The sequence below is a fragment of the Zootoca vivipara genome, chromosome 6, assembly GCF_963506605.1.
Source record: "Zootoca vivipara chromosome 6, rZooViv1.1, whole genome shotgun sequence".
Lineage (NCBI taxonomy): Eukaryota > Metazoa > Chordata > Lepidosauria > Squamata > Lacertidae > Zootoca > Zootoca vivipara.
In genome coordinates, this window is record NC_083281.1 from 79,946,917 (window position 1) to 79,966,813 (window position 19,897).

General features: G+C 47.2%; 1 protein-coding gene across 1 annotated transcript; it reads left to right on the top strand.

The window, feature by feature from the left end:
• Positions 1–3,256: 3,256 nt before the first annotated feature.
• On the top strand, positions 3,257–19,576 carry TMEM52 (transmembrane protein 52). The gene is made up of 6 exons (XM_035118823.2): positions 3,257–3,314; positions 7,755–8,077; positions 12,175–12,218; positions 12,624–12,668; positions 16,954–17,123; positions 18,461–19,576. The coding sequence occupies exons 1-6, from the start codon at positions 3,257–3,259 to the stop codon at positions 18,883–18,885; spliced, it is 1,065 nt and encodes a 354-aa protein (XP_034974714.1). The 3' UTR covers positions 18,886–19,576.
• The last annotated feature ends 321 nt before the right edge of the window (positions 19,577–19,897 follow it).

Sequence of the window (19,897 nt, forward strand, 5' to 3'; positions counted from 1 at the left end):
GTGTACATCTCACCTGATGCACCTGGATGCCCAGCCTTCACAAGTGCAATATCTCTCCCGCCACACTCATGCCAATCAAGAGGCAATCATGTTTTCAAAGAATCTGAGCCAATGATGTGTGACTTCCTCTCAATTGTGTCCTGTCCCCCACACTTACCAAAGAATGTCAGGTTGTGCGCAAACGACCTTTTAACCCAGAAAGCAAACACACAAGCTCTTAAAAAGGAAAGGAAAAGAACACACACACACACACACACACACACACACACACACACACACACACACACACAGCTGCTTTGAGAGACAGGTGGAACCACCTAATTAGCTCCAGCTACCTTGCTCAGGCCTTGAAATCACAGAATTAATTCCTCCCTTACATGGTCCCAGTACTTTGTCCCTTCAGGGCTCAAGCAATTCTTTTTTTATTATTTTTAAAAAAGGTTGCCTGCTTTGATTGCGTAAGGAGAACCCTCATTCAAAGGCAACAGGGGAGGTCTAGGGCTCTAAGCAGACCCCCCCAACCGAGAGAACTCTGATCTGACATTCAGTGCATCTTTGCATTTTTAACATGTGCATTATGTCTAGAAATAAAATTGCAAATAACACCAGCTGGAGTGTGTGTGTGTGTGTGTGTGTGTGTGTGTGTGTGTGTGTGTCACGGGGAGTGATCCTTTTCGGGACTGCAATGGGTGTTGGTTAATCTCTTTCTCCCCACTTGGGTTGGTGGTTGGATTACTCCTCTAGATTTAAATCGTGAAGAAATCCTCCAGTGGCGCGAAAGGGATCATGCTCACAGCACTGGATACAACCTTAAGGCTTTCGTTCGGAGAGGGGTTTCTTTGGGGGGGGGGGGTTGAATGCTGTCTCCCTGGTTTCTATATATACAGTAGCCAGTTGTTTGACTGTGATCCTAGTTTTAAAAATATATAAGTGATGTTAAGTCATTTGAACCATTATTGCAGCATTTTTGTGTACCGTACTTTTCTGTGTATAAGACTAGGTTTTTTAAATTAAAAATTATGTTCAAAATTGTGGGTCGTCTTATACATGGATATAATCTCCCCCCATTTTCTCAATTTGGAGTCCCCCAAAATAGGGGGCGTCTTATACATGGGGAGTCTTATACACGAAAAAATACGGTATTTCGTGGTTCTGTTTTGTAAGCCCCTTTGAGTTGCATAAAGAAAAGTGGGCAATGCATTTTAAAATAAAATGTGGTGCCGTACATCTCACCAATGGGGCTGTAGTATGTATCTAGTGCTTTCTCTTTTGTAATGTTTGGTGTGATTTGATTTTCAGAATGAAAACTATATTATTATATGGAAGGTGAAAACAAAACAAAAATGCAGCAAATGTATATTCGGTTCAGTTCATAGGTTTATTGTTCTAGCCAGAGGCCATGGGAAATTTCTATTAGAGCCATAGTATCAATAAAATTATTTGGGGTGTCCATAATATAAGAATCCTTAATTATTATTTTTTAAAAAGGCTTTGCCAAGTTCCTGAGCATTAATACAAAATTCCCTTGTCCATATCTGACAGCTCCAATTCTAATTTTTTTTTGGGGGGGGGCTTTTAAAATCTAATTTGCTAACATCCATGAAATAAGAGAAATTACCAGAGACACCAACAAATTCAATCCAGCTTGATTTCAGATTAAACCTCTTAATCATCACCACAATTTATAGAAATTTTATTGAACTCCTTTTTCCCGAACCCCCACCCCCCCGCAAACAGGTGCATAGATGGCTAAGCACCATTTATACCTAGGACTTTGTTTGCTCAAAATCATAATCTTAGAGTAATTTATAGATAGGCTTTCCTGTTTACAGTATGTGTTGAACACCTCCAAGGGTTTTTTGAGGCCCAATTGGGGAAAAGAGGATATTTATATATAATTAGACAGACAGAATTACAGGGTTGTGGTGAGGTTAAAATTTGGAGGGAATAACAATGTACACCACCTTGAGCTCCTTGGAGGAAAAAGTGAGAGATATTTAATGTATAACACGCACACAAACACACACTCACAGACAGGCAGACACAACACACACCCCTTAGGAGAATTTCACTCACAGTAAACTAGGTTTTAATGTATCTTGCGTATAGTAAGAATGCAAGCTTGTCACCACTCTGTTTTTATTGGCTGTTTTCCAAAGTTCCAAAGGCAGGGGTGGGGTGAGGCTGCTCTGAGAAAACAATGTGGTGGCGAGAGAAGTGGGAGAGGACAGGTTAACACAGGCATAGGCAAACTCAGCCCTCCAGATGTTTTGGGACTACAACTCCCACCATCCCTGACCGCTGGTCCTGTTAGCTAGGGATGATGGGAGTTGTAGTCCCAAAAACATCTGGAGGGCCGAGTTTGCCTATGCCTGGGTTTACAGGACTGTTTTAGTCGTCTCTGGTGGTGGTCAGGAGGGAAAGAGAAGGAATTGAGGAAGGGGGCAAGGACAACTGACTGGCAGATAAGGGGGCATTTTGAAGAGTGAAAGGGAATAGGGGTGGGGGTGGGGTGTGTGTGTGTGTGTGTGTGTTTTAGGCCTCCCACAGTTGGGGGAAGAAAGCTGGAGGAATGGGTGGGGACAGGTGGAGTTTGCTGGGGTTAAAGGGGGAATTTGCAGTGCTGCAGAACAAGAGGGGCCATTGGGAAGTCATATGAGTTGCAGCAAGGGAGTCATGCCTATGGCTGAGGGGAGTCTAAAGGGAGGGCTGTGGAAAGGAAAAAAGGTGTGTGCAAGAGAGAGTGTGTGTGTGACAATTTTTGGACTCTGCAGTGGGACTATAAGCATGTTCAATTTGTTGTACAAAACATTAATTCCAGGTGTCATTGTCCTCCAGCTCCCATCAGCCCCAGCACCATGGTCAACAGTCAAAGAAAGATGGGGGGTGGAGTCTTATGACATTTGCATGGCCATGGGTTCGTTGCTCCTGGCATGCGCAGAACTGACACTTTTGCAACTGGACGCGTTCCCCTTTCTAGCCTGCTTCTTTGGCTTTCTAAGCTTCTCCCAGAATGTAAAGTATATAGCAGGCATCCCCAAACTGCGGCCCTCCAGATGCTTTGGCCTACAACTCCCATGGTCCCTAGCTAACAGGACCAGTGGTCAGGGATGATGGGAATTGTAGTCCAAAACATCTGGAGGGCCGAAGTTTGGGGGTGTCTGGTATATAGGGACTAGAATGCAGACATGTCTCATGGGTGGACTGCAGAAGCGTCTGCTGTGGTGGGCAGCTCTGTTGCCCAGTGGTTGGCATCATGGCAGCAGCTGGGGGCCCAGGAAGCGACAGCAAGAGTGTGGCTGCAGGAGGCGAGAGTAAGAAGGAGCTACACCATCTTCACTCCTCCTTGCAACCTGAAATAGGGTTGGGTCAGAGGGGAGAGGACGCTCCTTGCTAGGCAGGGCTGGGGATCCATTTATAGATCTCTCTGTACAGTTGCCAAGTTCCTAATGCCTCATACCATCCCACTCGATCACTGAGATCATCTGCAAGAGTGTCAGTGGTAGATCCCTGAGGTTCATTTGACGATGACAACAAGGAACCAAGTCTTTAGTGTCAGTGCCCTGGTCCTGTGGAACACCTTGCCACTAGATTCAACAGGCACCTTCTGTGCCAACTTTTAAATGCCTGCTAAAAGCTTTTCCATCCCAATGCGGGCAGTTAAGAACATTGTTCCTCAGTGGTCCATTGGTGTCTGTTTTTTACCTTTTTATGGCTTTTATTGTATAGTTTTATGTTTTTATTGCTGCAAACTTAGATGTATACCTCTGTGCCATAAAAATATAAGTAAAATAAACCGGGCACTGCCTCAACACCCCCAGTATGCTGTCAACTAGTCCAGGGGGTTGCTCTGCCTGTCGCTGCCCTCACCAGTTGTTGGTCTCTCTGCCTTCCACCCAGTACCAATGGTCTGGTCTTGGATTTAGCTGGACTATACCATGCAAGCCACATTCTATAAGGAGAACCAAAATTCAGGGGTTGCACCCAACAAAGCTCTATTGAGAGCAGACCCACTGAAATTAATGGAACCAACTTCGTCCCGTCTGTCATAGCAACAAGTGACAGAAAGGAAGGATTGAAATGTGTGAGATTGTGGAAGAAGGCAGAGGTGTTCTGGAGGAGGTGGGGAGAACCATGTAACCCACCTAGGAAAAAGGTGGAATACAAATGCAATAAATGTGTCTTAAAACACAACAGGTGGAAATGACGCTGCTGCATTTCAAGATGCTAATGTGCCCCCCTAGCCTTGTTCACCAGCCTTTCTGCAAAGGGTGCTTCTGCCTTCTCTGTACATTTTTCCTTGCTTTTGGGTGGTGACTCAGGATAGCAACATGTAATTGGAGCACAATATGTGTCAGCTGCTCTTTCCGCTGTCAGCTGGGATCCCCTTCGCCCTGCCTTGACAACTCTGTCATTGGATTGCATCGCGAGAGAAGGGCTGGGCATATCCTCCAAAAATACTCCTTTAGGCAACCAGAAGAAATGACCTCATGGGAAAAATGAAGAGCAGGTCAGCTCTAAGGTCAGTATCAGTCATGCTTCTCTAATGTGAAACTAAGCATGAGTTGGGATTTTCTTTTGTCTTTTCCATATTAGGCTGCAACAGTAGTTGGAATTTTTCTGAAGTATTCAAAACAACCCTGTAAGGTAGGCTTATTATTGTTATTAGTATTACAGTAGTAGTATTATAGGGACCCAGGTGGCGCTGTGGGTTAAACCACAGAGTCTAGGGCTTGCTGATCAGAAGGTTGGCGGTTCGAATCCCTGCAACGGGGTGAGCTCCCGTTGCTCGGTCCCAGCTCCTGCCCACCTAGCAGTTCGAAAGCACATCAAAGTGCAAGTAGATAAATAGGGACCGGTCCGGCGGGAAGGTAAACGGTGTTTCCGTGCGCTGCTCTGGTTCGCCAGAAGCAGCTTTGTCATGCTGGCCACATGACCCGGAAGCTGTCTGCGGACAAACGCCGGCTCCCTCGGCCTATAGAGCGAGATGAACGCCGCAACCCCAGAGTCGGACACGACTGGACCTGATGGTCAGGGACCACTTTACCTTTACTAGTATTATACCCTGCCTTTTCCCCTGACACGGACTCAGGGTGGCTTGCAGATAAAAACAAGAACAGCTAAAAACATTCAGGGGGCGGGGGAAAATAATTTATAAAAATAATAAACATGTATAGTTTTCATTATATCAACATCTACATTAAAAATGTATTAAAACTATACAAATTACAACAAAAAAGCTCTGCACAAGCCCTTTCATTAAAACTAGCCAATTCCCAAAAGCCTGTTAAAACAAGAAAGTATTTACCTGCTGGCAGAAGGACAACAAGGGAGCCAGTGTAGCTTCTCTGAGGTGGTGGTGGGGTTTGCCAAAGTCTGGGAGCAACCACCAAGAAGGCCCTCTCCTGTGTCCCCACCAAGCCTGCCTGTAGGGGTGGCAGGACCAAGAGAAGTGCCTCCCCGAAGATCTCCAAACCCGGGCAGGTTTGCATGAGGGAATATGGTCTTTCAGAGAGCTTGGACCTAAGCTGCACACAGGGCTTTATAGGCCATAACTGGCACTTACAATTGTGCCTGAAAACAGACTGGCAGCCAGTGGAGCTGTTCCAGCAAGAGAGTTGTGTGCTCTTTGAGCCAGCTGAAGTTTCTGAGCGCTTTTCAAATTGTGTTACAGTCATCCAAATGGGATGCAACTAAAGAATGTGTCACTATGGCCAAATCATCTCAAGGTAAAGTGTTGCTGGTGCACTAGCGATAACTGTGAGAATGCACTCCCAGCCAGCACAGAGGCCTGAGTCCAGAAGTCCACACAAACTGAGAACCTGTGTCTTCAGGGGGAGTCTTGTTACCCCATCCAGAGCAGGCTGAATCCATATTCCCAGTTCCGCCTTCTAACTGACCCAAGAGTACCTCTGTCTTGTCTGGGTTCGGTTTCAATTTGTTCACCCTCACCCAGTCCATTAGGATGACAGACACTGGTTTAGAACCAAGCCAGCTTCCCTGGATTTAGGTGGAAAGGTGACACCGAACCCTGAAATTCCAGGCAACCTCTCCCAGCAGTTCCATGTATACGTTAAATAAAATTTCAGAACAAGACCCTGAAGGACCCCACAGGCGAACGGCCAAGGTGTTGAACACTTAGCTCAATTGGATAAAGTGCAGTGCTGAGAACGTCAAGGACGGTTGCAGGTTCGACCCCCATATGAGGCAGCTGCATATTCCTGCATTGCAGGGGGTTGCTCCCTTCCAACTCTACAATTCTAGGGATCTGGATTCGCCCCTCCAGGAAGGAATGGAGCCACCGTAAAACAATAACAGTCACAGCTGGTTTGCCTTGTGACTGGGAGGGCAGAAGGCAGGGAGCCCAGATGGCAGGGTCAGATAAAAGGCAACTAATTCTTGTTTTGTCCCCATCCCCATCCTAACACTGCCTAATACTGAATCAGACCATTGGTCCTTCTTAACTCAGTTATCGTCTACACTGACTGGTAACGGCTCTCAAAGATTTTGGGCAGGGAACTCTCCCAGCCTTCCCTGCAGCTGTTGGGGGATTACTGTAAATGTGGGACCCTCTCTATTCAAAGCAGGTGCTGTGCCACTGAGCTACGGCTCTTCCCCTAGATCCATACCTGATTAGCAGCAGGCTACACACACACACACACACACACACACACACAGGCACAATATGAAGGTGCATTTTACAGGGTGAAGTAGGCAAGGGTTTATTTGCATGTGCAAGCCACAGCAGCTGGCAAGTGAAAGCATGCATAAGGTGAGCCAATCTTTGGGCCTTATCAACCAGTGAGGCAGAAGGCTGCAGTGTTCCTCAGAGTCTTAAGAAGTTTGCTGAGAAGTTCAGCCCTCTAGTGAGTTTGTGGCAGAGACGAGATTCAAGGAGAGGGCCGTACCATTTAACAGACACTGCTTTCCCACCCCAGCCATGAATTCTGGGGAGTGTAGTTTGTCAAAGGTGCTGAGCATAGTAGTTCTGTGATGGGGAACGTACAGCTCCCAGGATTACATATTTGGGGGAAGCCCATGGTTGTTGAAGTGGTATAATAGCGATTTGATGTGTGGTACGTATGTGACCTCGGAATAGACCTCACTTAGTCGTGTCTACTCAGTGGGTCTACTCTGCGTAGTACTAACGATGGGTACAACAAAGGATTAAGGAGAAATTTGATTCAGTTTGCATTAAAAGGCAGGCCTACCTAATCCACACTTTCTGAAACAATAGGTGAAGCAAACCACAGCCATCCTTCAAAAGCCTCTGGGTTTTGCCATGTAGTTTTTCAGCCAAGCAGCGTGTACAAAAATGGGTGGACTGGGGTAAAGCATGCGTTGGAAGCCACTAGTTAAAATAACATACCAAAGTTATTACTGGAAAATCTTTTTGCAAAAAACAAATGTGCATGTCCCCCACCCGCAAAAATGTTGATGATTTATGATGACTTGAACTTCTGAATGATTTGTAAATTCAGCCATTTAAGGCTGGAGCTCCCCTCTGAAATTCCTTTGTCCTAATGCTGCAATCTTAAAATTGCTCTGCGGGTTTGGGGGGTGGGTAGCACCGGGTGGGCGGAATTAGGCTTCGTTTCCATTCAGCCGGTGACTTTTCTCAAACACACCCCACCGCCCTGTTGAGTCATCGCTTTGGGCCTGCCTCCGCCGCGCCCCCGAACCTCGTGGAGGGAGAGCAACCCATGGGTGCAAAGAAATCCCCCTCCCGCTTGCAAAATCCTAATCCGTTGCAGCAACCCAGCGGGGAACAAAGCAAACTCGGGAAAGCCAGCAGTGGGCGGGGGCAATTGGCGAAGGGGCGGGGCCTGAGGATAGAGATATCGCTTTGCAAAGCGGCTGCAGCCGAGGAGTGCGCTCGAAGCGCAGGAGCGACTGTTTGGGTGTCTGCCGAAGGGGGTGCGGGGCGTTTTTCCGCGTGCGTGGAAGACAAAGGAGCCTCGGTGTCCTCGGGCGAAAAGCGGGGAACGGGCGAGGCGATTCCCCTTCGCCTTCCATGGCTGCGGCACAGCGAGCGAGCTGCCTCTCCTCCAAAATCTTCCTTTTCGCTCTGCTGGAGGTGGGTGTCGCAGTAGGCTATGTTTAGTGGATGGGTGGTGTTTTTTGGGGGTGTGTGTGTTGCTTTTCCATTTCGGGGCTGATCGGTGACTGCAATCTTCTTTTTTCTGTTTTGCTTTCCTCGCTAGCATAGCTTTGCGCCACTTGCGAACCGGCCTCGGTGGTTCGCCCCGCAGCCGATCGGACTCGGAGTGGCTTTGTCGGAGGCTCTGGAGGGAAAAAAAAAGCTCTTCTGCTTGAATGTGGGGCCTCTCTTTGCAGACCTTTCTTCTCTCTCTCGCACGCATACCCCTCCCTCCCGTCCTCCTTTTCTGCAGTTTTCTGTGATTTTAAGTACGTTTCTTGTAGCATGTTCACAGTATCCCTAAATGATCCGGATCTAAATTAGAGGGTGTGTGTGTGTGTGTGAGAGAGAGAGAGAGAGAGAGAGAGAGAGAGAGAGAGAGAGAGAGAGAGAGAGAGAGAGAGAGAGAGAGAGAGAGAGAGAGAGAGAGAGAGAGAGAGAGAGTTGGGGGCTGCCTCCAGTGCCAGCCCTACTCCGAGAAGCCCCGATGGAATTAATGGACGCGACAAAGCTGGTTCCATGAATTTCGGTGGGTCCTACTCTCCGAGCTTAGTTGAATATAACCCCTAAGAGTTAGCTCTCCTTATCTACTGGGGTTTGTTGAGTCTTGCCTTCTTAGATCTTAAGTCCAGTGGTAACTGGTGACCATTAGGGCTTCCAAGGCAGGGAGACCAGCAGTTAGAGGCAGAGCCATCCCCTGGACTGGTTGTTAAGGAGGCAGGTGAAGGCAGACTCATTTGTCCTGATGAGGACAAAGTGAAAAAGAGGTATACATTTAATCAGTTCAGAATCTCCGTTCTGACAGAGCCGAGTGGTCCAGAAAACATGTTGGGGGGGGGCTTCAAGTTCTCTTGGTCTAAATCAAGGGTGGTCCTTCCAGATGTTGGGACTACAACTCCCATCTGTCTTGTCCATGGGCAATGTTGACTGGGGCTGATGGGAGTTGTAGTTCAGGCAACAGCTACAGGGCTACCCCAGCCTATGAAGTGGATTTGCACGTAGACAGCCACACCCCCTCTTCCACATATGCACGAATCAAAAGGCATCTCCATTTGTGGTGTTCTAAGCAGTTACTGAATTGGTTTGATTTTTGCCTATTTTTTCCCCTTTTGCCAGAATCTCTCTAATTTCATCAGTCTTATGCTTTACATGCCATAATGCTTACTGAGCATTTATCTTTCATAGTTGAGGCATGATTTCCCCTTTAAAATCCTGGTTTAATGAGCAGGCTTCCGTGTAAACAGCTTCGTATTTTCAGTCTGTATACCGTTGCTGAAAAGGATTCTCGGACAGGGGTGCAGTTGGGTAATTTTAGACACTGGTTAGCTGGATATGTACCCTAAACTCCTGGCTGTGGGTGGTCCCAACAGCAACTGACTGGTGATAAAACATGATACCTGTTTCCTGCCCCCCTCCCAAAATAACCCTCCCTGTGCAAGATACTTGGAAGTTTTAGATTTGGGAATATTTGTTTTGCTTTAAAAGAATTTAGATATGTTGCCCTTTCTAGCAAATGAATGCAAAAAGAGCAGTACTGGATCAGGCCAATGGCCCACCTAGTGTAGACTACTGATCTCCTACTGATCTCCCCCAAATTGATTTTTGAACTTTGAATTGTATTGTTATTCATGCTTTTATACTAGTTACAGGTAAGTAGCGGTGTTGGTCTGACGTAGTCAAAACAAAAGCATTCCTTCCAGTAGCACCTTAGAGACCAACTAAGTTTGTCATTGGTATGAGCTTTCATGTGCATGCATACACATGAAAGCTCATACCAATGACAAACTTAGTTGGTCTCTAAGGTGCTACTGGAAGGAATGCTTTTATACTGTATTTTATGCTGTTTTTATGTTGTATTACAATTAAGTGTTTTAAATTTGTTGTTAGCCGCCCCGAGCCCGGGTTTCTGAACTGGGAAGGGTGGGGCATAAATAAAAAATTATTATTTATTATTATTACTGGCTAATCAGAAGCCCCAGATGGGTAATCTGCAAGTGGGACATGCAAGCAGCAGCAATTCTCCCCACTTGTGATTCCCTGCAACTGGCATTCAGAGCATATGCTGTTTCTGACAATGGAAGTGGAGCAGAACCATTGGGGTTAGTAGCCATTGGGGAAGTTAAGCAGGTCAAGGTCTGGTAAGTGGCTGGATGGGTGACTACCTGCGAACGCCATGTACTCTGCTTTTAGATTCCATGGCAGAAGGAAGCTGGGATATAGATGCAAGAAAATAATCACTGAAAACATGTATACAACGAAAAACAACAACAAATACAAGATTCTTTTTTTAAAAAAAATGCTGATACTGCAAAAGGGGGGGGGGTTAACAAGCAGCAGTTTGCCTGTTCGAAGTAACTAAGTTTCCAATATGCTGGGACATGTGCAATAAAATGGATCATAAGCTTACTCCTTGGTTGGGTAGCTACATTGGGTGACTTTGCAAAGTCAATCAATAACAAGGTTCAATGTTTATGTAGCACTTTCTGTGTGTATGTATTAATTTCCTTCAAGGCCCACCTTTCCTCCAAAGAGCCACCATCCTACCCTGGCTCTACACACACACACACACACACACACACACACAGAGAGAGAGAGAGAGAGAGAGAGAGAGAGAGAGAGAGAGAGAGAGAGAGAGAACAATTTAGGATACCAATGTGTGCATCTGATAAGACTGTACTCCACTAAAGCTTATGCCATAATAAATTTGCAGTGGCCTTGCTTGCACGCAGTAGCAGGCAGCGCCATTTGCATCCCCCAGAACAGAGATCGGAGGTGGCAGAGGCCAGTTTTCACTGCGCTGACCTTGGTTCCTGGTATACCAACAACGGCTCAGACAGAGGGAGGTCAGGAGAGGGGCACAGCCCCACCATGTCACCCACTACCGCTTGCATGTCACTCTAAACCATGGTCTCCAGTTGTTTTTGGACTACAGCTCCCATCATCCTAGACCACTGGTTCTGCTAGCTAGGCATGATGGGAGTTGTAGTTTAAAAACAGCTAGAGCCCCAAATTTGGGAAGCCCTGCTCTAAACCATAGTTAAGCTGAAAGTGACTAGCTTGCTGTCCTGTCACCAGTAAGCAAGTGTCAATTCCTAGTATGTTTATCATCTGTATGTTGAATGAGGAGGAGTACTGCCTTTTTCCTTTGCCTCAGTCAGCAAAACATCTGAAATCTGGGATTGCAAAATACTGGTCATTCTCTTTCATGAGCATCCCATGGGCATCTTCTTAGTTCTTTTGGGTGAGAGAGTGATGGATTAGAGCAGGCATCCCCGGACTATAGCCCGGGGGCCAGATACGGCCCAAATGACCGATTTATCCGGCCCGCAGCTACCCCCGCTGCCGCCACCCACTCTTAGCGGCATGGCGCAGCTGCCCATTTCCGGGTCACCAGCGCACCGGAAATAGCTCATGCGCAAGCGTAATTTCCGGCACACTTCCGGGGCGGAGGAGGCGCATGCGCACAAGCTATTTATGGTGCTCCGGCGACCCGGTAGTAGTATGTGTGCATGCGTATGGGCACGCAGTCCGGCCTGCCATGCAATCGGCGCTTCGGGCACTGGCCCGAAGCGCAGTAAGTTTGGGGACCCCTGGATTAGAGGGATCTTTTGTTTGATCCAGTAAGGCAAGTCTTGTGAGAGTGGTGTGTTGTTTAGAGCAAGCAGGGTGAAAACTCTGGTCCAAGAGGCTCATTGTATCCCTCCATCCCACTCACATCTGGCCCTCAGAAGTCTCCCCAGGCCACACCACTCACCGAGGCTTGCTTTGCATCCCAAGTGTTTTTGCTGGGCTATGCCTCTTGCTTGCCTGGATGGATGACAGAGAGGGGTGTGGGAACATGTGTAGAAACTTGGGTACTTTGCAGAGGCCACATTAACAATTGTTGCCTTGGAAGAATGTCCTCGATGGAATGTGGCCCTCAAGCTGAAAAGGGGTTCCCCAGCTCAGTTTCAGAGCCATAGAATTCTGTCCCTGCAGCATTCAGTTCTAGGTTTCTGTTCTAAATCCCTTCTTTCTCTTTTCCTTACTTCCAGGCCCTGCCTGCCTTTGCTGAGATTCACTGCAATAGCCAGCAAGGGTAAGTAAGAACCTGCATGAAGTGCTTTTCTTTGACGGGAATGTGTCTCCACCTGAAAGCTTTATTTAAATAAGTAAAGGCCTGGGAGAAATTTCCTAGTTTGCATCTAACCTTGGCCACACACTCAACAGGGATTTTTTTTTTTATCTTCAGTTCCCCATCTGCGATGCGGAAAGTATAATTGCTTGGCCTGCTTTTGCTTGGTAGCTTTTTGGAAGACCTGTGTCCCTCCAGCTTTACTTAGGCTACTTAGGCTGGCTGGGAATGGCAGTCGACAATAGCTGGCAAGCCAGGGGTTCCCTGTCCTCTGTTGCGCAAAAGTTAGAGAGAGATCATGTGTGTGAGCTGCATCAAAAATCCAAGGCTCGATGAGTGATGCCCCATTTCTTTGTCTTCATTTTCCAGGTGTACTCAGCAGGGAACCAGTTGGACAAGCTTGTGGTATGTCTGGTGAGTTCAGATCAGTTTTTGGCCTTGGCTTCATTTGTTTCAGGAAGTCGCTGGCAGACGTTGCAGTAACAGCATCCATCTCTCTCCCTCCCGGCCCCCACTCTGCTCATTCTGCACAGGCAAAAACACTCAAGGAAGGTGTTGAGCAGGGCCAGTGAGGGGCGTGGCCTTGGGAAGAGCACAGAGAGCCAGATTGAAAGGCCTGGAGGGCCACATTCAGCAGCCATCTCTGTCTCCTCTTTCCTCTCTCCTTTTATACTGGAGAAAGAGAGGCAGCATGTGTATTTTATTTCTGTTTACTTTGTGATCATGCCTTGTTCAGATCCTGACAATAGCTCTATTCACTGCCCTGTTTGAAGAGGAAGTTAGCAAAGCAGAAATGCAACCGGTAGATAAACAAATGACCACCTTTCCTGTTGCACAGTCAATGAGTGCGTTATGAAATGAGCAGGTTGTGATAAAGCCATTGTGTGACTAATTTGGAGCGGCTACTTGGGGATGCTAAAGGAGGGTTTGGAGATGCTGGAGCCGGGGACAACAGTTACTGTTCTTTAAGCTTGTCGAGTGTGCAGTGGACCAGGGATCCAATTTCACATCCCTTCCCTTGGCTGCACTTTGGAGCCAGCTCTTTGGTTAATCAAGCCCCAGAAGTAAGAAACTGGATCTGGGCCACAGGCCAGATTGCTATCTCCCCCACCCTTTGTAGGCCAAGTTGGACAGGTGGGCGGGGCTTCTGAATGTCAGGTGACTTCTTTGCCCAGTTCATCCCTTGCAGAGTGCTTTGCAAGGCTGTCTTTTGAAGCGCTTTGCAAGGTGGCCCTTTGCAGGACTGGTGTTTGATGCCTTGGGGGGGAAAAGAGGCCTTTTCTCCCTCTGGTTTTTTGTTGCAACAAGCAAGTCTTAGAAGATAGGAAGGTGTTCAAGAGACCTTCTTCTAATGGGGCTGTTTTTCCAACACATGCTAGCACTGGGCTAGTAGGAGAGGTTTTTTATCCTCCTAGCACAGCACTGGGATGCGGATGAAAAATGCTGCTTTATCTCCCCACAGCGACACTGCTATGGGGAGAAAAAAAATGTCCTATGTGTCACAATGTTTTTGTCTGCATGTGGCCCTTGGAGGAACTATCAAGCTTCAGTGTGGCCCTCAGGCCTAAAACTGTTAGCCAATCCTAACAAAATCACTCAAAGCTTCAGTAATTTTTTAAAAAAACATTCTCGCCTGGCACCTAGAAAACCAACCTCGATGGTGCCAGGGGTGTTTCCCTGGGAGATTACCTGTAATCACAACAAGCAGGTGCAAAACGTGGGGTTGCTGGAAGGTTAGTAGGTCATGTGGTGACCTCTCAACTTTCCTGTCTCCTGGAGGTCTATGGAAATCTGACTAATAAGTAACAATTAGGGACAGCTGGTGACGAGCCCGTGATGGTGAGGATATGTTACTAGATGCCTCAGAAAAGGAACAAAACAAAACAGGGCAGGCTGCAATCCTGATCCCACTTGACAAGAATCCTGGCATAGTTGGGAATGAAGTAATATTTCCTTCCCCCTGTTGCTCTCATGGAACATTTTTGTTACAAAATTCCCTCACTTTCACAAGCCGACACGTGGAGCCCTTTAGCCATTGAGAACTTGGCACATGAAGGAGCCCTCTGGGCTCTTGCTGACTGTGTCAAACCAACATCGCTCCTTGCTTGGCCTGTAATCAACTGAAACTCTCATTGCATCATCCATTCAGTGGCAAAACCAGCTCAGTGATAAGAAACAGATATTTTCTCTCCGCTTACCTCCCCTTTCATTTTTTCCCCCACCCAGGAATCTCTAAAAAAAGGCAAATGGGTCCACAAATAGCTATAAACGTTCCCTGGACCATACTATTCCATAGAGTAGGGATTGCCAATCCTATAACACACACCCAGGAGTGGTATTCAGCTAAGTTTTACTCAGAGCAGACCTTACGACTTTGCATGATTTATTATATTTGTTAAGAGGGTTTTTAAAACCAAGTTTGGGGGGGGGGAAAGCAAGCAGCGCAGTTTTGGCACATCTCAAGTGGGCGCCATTGCTGGTCCCACAGCAGGGAGGGAGAGAGGATGGTGAGTTCTGGCACCTCCCTTCCCCCCCCCCCGAAAAATAGGTCTGCATATGCACACCATGACCGATTTCATGTGTGCGTGTGTGTTCCATTCCCAGCCCCCATGTGCATTAGCAGAACGCGTATAAGCGCCCCTGGCCCAGTTCCGCTCTCTTCCAAGTGCAAAAGGACCTGCGTGTCTGCAATCACGCATCAATTGGACACTCCTAAGATGATCACTGCCTGTATATTGTTGTTGTTGTTGTTGTTGTTGTTGTTGTTGTTGTTGTTATTATTACTATTAAAATTTGTGCACTGCCCTTCACCTGAAGATCACACCCATTCCCAATAAAAGAGGCTAAAATGCCACCACTTCTCAGATTAAGGGCCAAAAGTTGTGAGTTATCGATGCCTACTAGCTACCATGGCTATGCCGTTGGAGGCAAGAGTGCTTCTGAATAGGAATATCAGTTGCTGGAAACGACAGGATAGGAGAGAGCTCTTGTGCTCAAGGCCTCATTGAAGTATCCAGCAGGCTCCTATTACATTAATGTCCATCCTGTGACTCCAAAAGAGGAGCCACAGCGTTGCAGTTTTAAAACCAGGGAGGTAGTGGACATGATGTAATAACAAGGCAGGTCTGCTCTCTGTGAATTATTGCAAAACAATCCCATGATCTGATCCTCCATGGAAAATTGTTTAGTTTTCGTCATCCAGTGACATAGTTATGTGTGGCCAGCTTACGGGATTCATTGCTCAATGATGCTGTGAGAACATAAATGTTTTTCTTCTGAGAGAAGCAGGTGGGGAAAAATTGAACCACATATTTTGAGTGCCTTTTGAAGCCTCACTGAATGTGGAAAGAGGCAGCCTTCTCTCTGCTCATCTGATTGGCATTCAGCTCTCGTTTCACATACTTCATGGGAGTAATTCGGAGTCTCGATGGCATTGGCTGCTTACTTTTCCAACCACCTGCCCCTCCTCTAATGTAGATTTGCATCCGGAAATGTTGGACTGAAACATTTTTATGTTTGCCAATTATAAACATGAAAGCAAATAAACAATTTCATTTTTTTTTAAAAAAAACCACATTGAGGCAGTATACAATGTAGAAGAATAAAATCGGCAAAAGACATCCATAAAAACATAATAGAAAATACTTTTTTGTCAAAAAGAGGGTGTTTGTTATTACTTGTTTTAAGTATTTCTACACCACCTTTTCCTCCAAGGAGTTCGAGGTAGCATACATTGCTCTCTCCCCTCTCCGTTTTATTTGCACAATAACCCTGTGAGGTAGGGTTGGCTGAGAGACAGTGAGTGTCTCAAGGTCACCCAGTTGGCTCCATGACTGAGTGGAGGGATTTGAACCCTGGTCTCTCAGCTCCTAGTCTGACACTCCAGCACAGTGTTTCTCAAACTTGGGCCCCCAGCTGTTTTTATTATTATTATTATTATTATTATTATTATTATTATTATTATTATTTATACCCTGCCCATCTGGCCACTCTAGGCAGTTTCCAGCACTTATAAAACATAATCCCTGACCACATGTCCTGCTAGCTAAGGATGATGGGAGTTGTAATCCAACAACAGTCCAAGTTTGAGAAATACTGCTCTAACTGTTGCACCACACTGTCTCGTTGGTCCTTAATACTCATTAACGTGTTTGGCACACTAAGCATACCCTATTTCCCTAAGCAGCTTTAGGTATGCAGCAATCGACCACAACGCCATATGCCAGTATCAGAATGGTTGACCCACTTGCCATATTGTGCTGAGGGTTCATTCCCTTCTGGGCAGCCTTAGGTGTGGGGCTGCATGGCAGTGGTGGGTGGGGCCAGAGGCAGAAGTTGGTTGGAGCAACACATGTAAATTTACTTCTGTGCATTAGACTAGTCTCTACACCACACAGACATATATACCCAGTCTCTCTCCTCCATGCGGACAAGCAAGAGACATGTTCAGAGTTCAAGGACACATCCCAGACAGACAGAAACATTCAAGGAGGATGCAAAGCAGGCCACTGAGGGGGTGTGGCCCGCGGAGAGTTTCAAGGGCCAAATAGAGAGACCTGAGAGCCTCAATTCAGGGTTCCTTGCCCCTGCTCAGTTCCCTGTGCTTTGACTGCAGCAGACTTCCTCCTTGCTAAATATCATGGGAGCCTACACTGCAGGGTCTGTTGGCTAATGTGGGGCTCTGCCTCTTTTCCTTCAGGCTCATCCTGCTCACAGTGTTTCTGCTGCTGCTGTGCGGCATAGGCGCCAGCTGCGTCCGGTTTTGCTGCCGTAGGAAGAGGCCCCCGATTCAGACTTTTCCACCTCATGCCCACGACCTCACCATCATCCCCATGGACCACGACAGCACCGCCCACAGCACCGTCACCTGTGAGTATTTGGCAATCCCAAATTTTGGGAGCCGTAGGGGGGGGGGAGTGAGGGAGAAATCTATCCTATCTTGCAGCTGGAAAACAGTGTGGAGATGGGTTGTTTTCATTCATTCATTCAATATGTACACTGGCGGGGGAATCAAAGGTCCAAAAGCAGTCCACCAACCCCTATCCTTTGGCTCACTCCCTGGGCTGCAATCCTTACAGGCCCTACTCTGTTGAGTGCTTTTGCCTGGTTGGAATGCGACTTTGCACAGCAGGAGGGTCGCCAAACCCACCCGTCAATCTTCTGACATCATCGAGTGATGTCAGCAGAGGTGGGCAGGGTTCAATCCTGCTTGGTGCTGCTTTGCCACAGCGTTCCTTGCAGAGAACCCGCTGGCAAAGCAGACCCCTTCAAGAGAGCAAGAGTGACTTACTGACCCATCCGCCAATGAGCTGAGAGTTCGAATCTCTTAGCTGCCACTTTGCTAGTGTGTTCCCTGTGGCAAATATGCTGGTGAAGTGGACCTCTCGCCCCATGGGTCAACTTCAGTCACCTGACATGATCAGGGCTTTGGGCAGTTTGACAAATAAGTTGCCTCGCTCATCAGTCAAAGTTGACCTGTGTAGTGGGGAGGTCAAAGCTGCTGGGCTGAAAAAGGATCTTCATCCCTGTTGCGAAGTATGTTTAAGTTATCTAGGCAAATAATAGTACTGCTCTATTCTGCTTTGGTCAAACCATACCTGGAGCACTGTGTCCAGTTCTGGGTTCTGGGCACCACAGTTTAAGAAGGATATCGACAAGTTGGAACGTGTGCAGAGGAGGGCAACCAAGATGATAGATGGTCTGGAAATCAAGCCTTAAGAGGAATGGTTGAGGGAGTTGGGCCTGGAGAAGAGAAGACTGAGAGGCGATAGGATAGTCATCTTCAAGTATCTGAAGGGTTGCCTCATGGAAGCCAGCTTGTTTTCTGCTGTGCTAGAGCGTAAGACCCGAACCAGTGGATTCAAATTATGGGAAAGGAGATTGTGACTAAACAGTAGGAGCTGTTTGACAGTGGAATGGAATCCTTCCTTTGAGGTTTTGAAGCAGAAGTTGGGTGGCCATCTGTCAGGGATTCTTTAGCTGTTACTCTTACATTGCATGGGGTTGGACTAGATGACCCTGGCGGGGGGCTCCCTTACAACTCTACAGTTCTTCGTGCACCACCTTTGCCCTGAAAGGTGTCCTAAAACACCTGAAATAAGCCCTGTGAATGGTCCAGGGACCTGCCTTCCCACCATCCCTTTCTGTCGAACATTTGTTGGGCTGACCTCCTAAAATGAACTCTCTTCTGTGTTTTCTCTTTGCAGCATACAGCTCTCTGCAGTATCCTCAGAACCTCCCACTTCCCATGCCCTTCAGAGAGCTGGACAGGAGTATGGCGAGCCCTCCGGCATACAGCCTCTATGCCATTGAAATGCCGCCATCTTACGATGAGGCCATCAAGATGGCCAAGCCCTGCACCGAGACTCCAGTTGTTGTCCAGAAGCTGGAAAGCTGCACCTCAGAACCAACAGTCCCTGAGGAACAAAGTCAGCCGCAGACGCCGCCAGAAGCGTCGTCAAACGACAACCCTGAGATGTCATCAAATGACAACCCTGAGATGTCGTCAAATGACAACCCTGAGACGTCGTCAAATGACAACCCTGAGACGCCGTCAAACGACAACCCTGAGGTGCTACAAGAAGGCCCCAGGGTTCCGGAAGCTTCCACAGAAGAGCCGCCACAACTGTAGCCCCTGGTGGGAAGAACTGTTGGGCATGAGAAACCTGACCATGTATGTACTTGGTTAGCCTGGAGAGAGTCATAAGAGACCTGTTACACGGAAGGAATGTCTGCTGCCGGTTGTTATAACTTTCCATTGACGTTTCAAGGGTACCAAAGGGAACGGCAGGTTAAAAATACCGCTCTCTGCATGCAAGAGTGAAAAACGATGCTCTGGACTTAACATTGGGGGGGGGGGGGAGGAGAAGAGCTGCTCTTGAGAGGACACCATGTGACCAGGCAAGGGGAAATGGCTGCTGGTTGGGCTTCAACAGAGGCCTGTTCCCCTCATGGTGAGGTGAAGAAACGAGGCAAAACCGAATGCGGGTTCTTGCTGCCTTCTTCTGAGAAGATTGAACTATCCAGCAAATTGCTGAAGTACTGGCTTCGTTGCTATGTAACGGCAGACGACCTTTGACTCCGATGGTTGTTTTAATGCTCCATGTTTTATCTGTAGATAGAGGGGGGGTGCAGGACAGGGGAAGGGGGGGTGGGAAGTTCTGATAATACTGGGCTAATCTGAAAGGCTAAAACCCCTTTCTAAGCAACTATCCCTACCCGAATCCGAAGAGGTTTGTCCTGTTTTGTTCCAAAGATTCAATTCCCTCAGAAAAAGAAATGTCTGGTTTGAAATGTAAATATATATACTGTATACACCATAATGCTAACGTGTCCTGTGCATTTGGGAATAGTGAATTGTTGGTGTGTGTGTTTTAATCAGGGGGGGGGTTGTTTCTTAAGAAATACAGGCTGATAAATCACCCCTCTAAGGAATGCTTAGAAAACAAGTGAAGGCCTGTTTGAGAGGATATGTGACATATCTTCATGTAACGAGTGGAAACACGTTTCACTAAGCCCTTTTAAGAAAGGATAGTCCCCGGTGTTTATTTTTTGTTCCGTTGTTTTTGGTGCTTCTGGGAGAGGTCTTTAGAGAAAAGGCAAGTTAAAGAGGCTACACGATAGCAGTTCATAAAATTATGCAG

Bases quoted from the DNA above. Each gene is read 5' to 3' on its own strand.
- TMEM52 (XM_035118823.2), top strand. From the start codon at position 3,257: ATGGCAGCAGCTGGGGGCCCAGGAAGCGACAGCAAGAGTGTGGCTGCA. The intron at 12,669-16,953 runs GTGAGTTCAGAT...CTTTTCCTTCAG, and splicing joins ACAAGCTTGTGGTATGTCTG to GCTCATCCTGCTCACAGTGT. The intron at 17,124-18,460 runs GTGAGTATTTGG...TTCTCTTTGCAG, and splicing joins CGCCCACAGCACCGTCACCT to CATACAGCTCTCTGCAGTAT.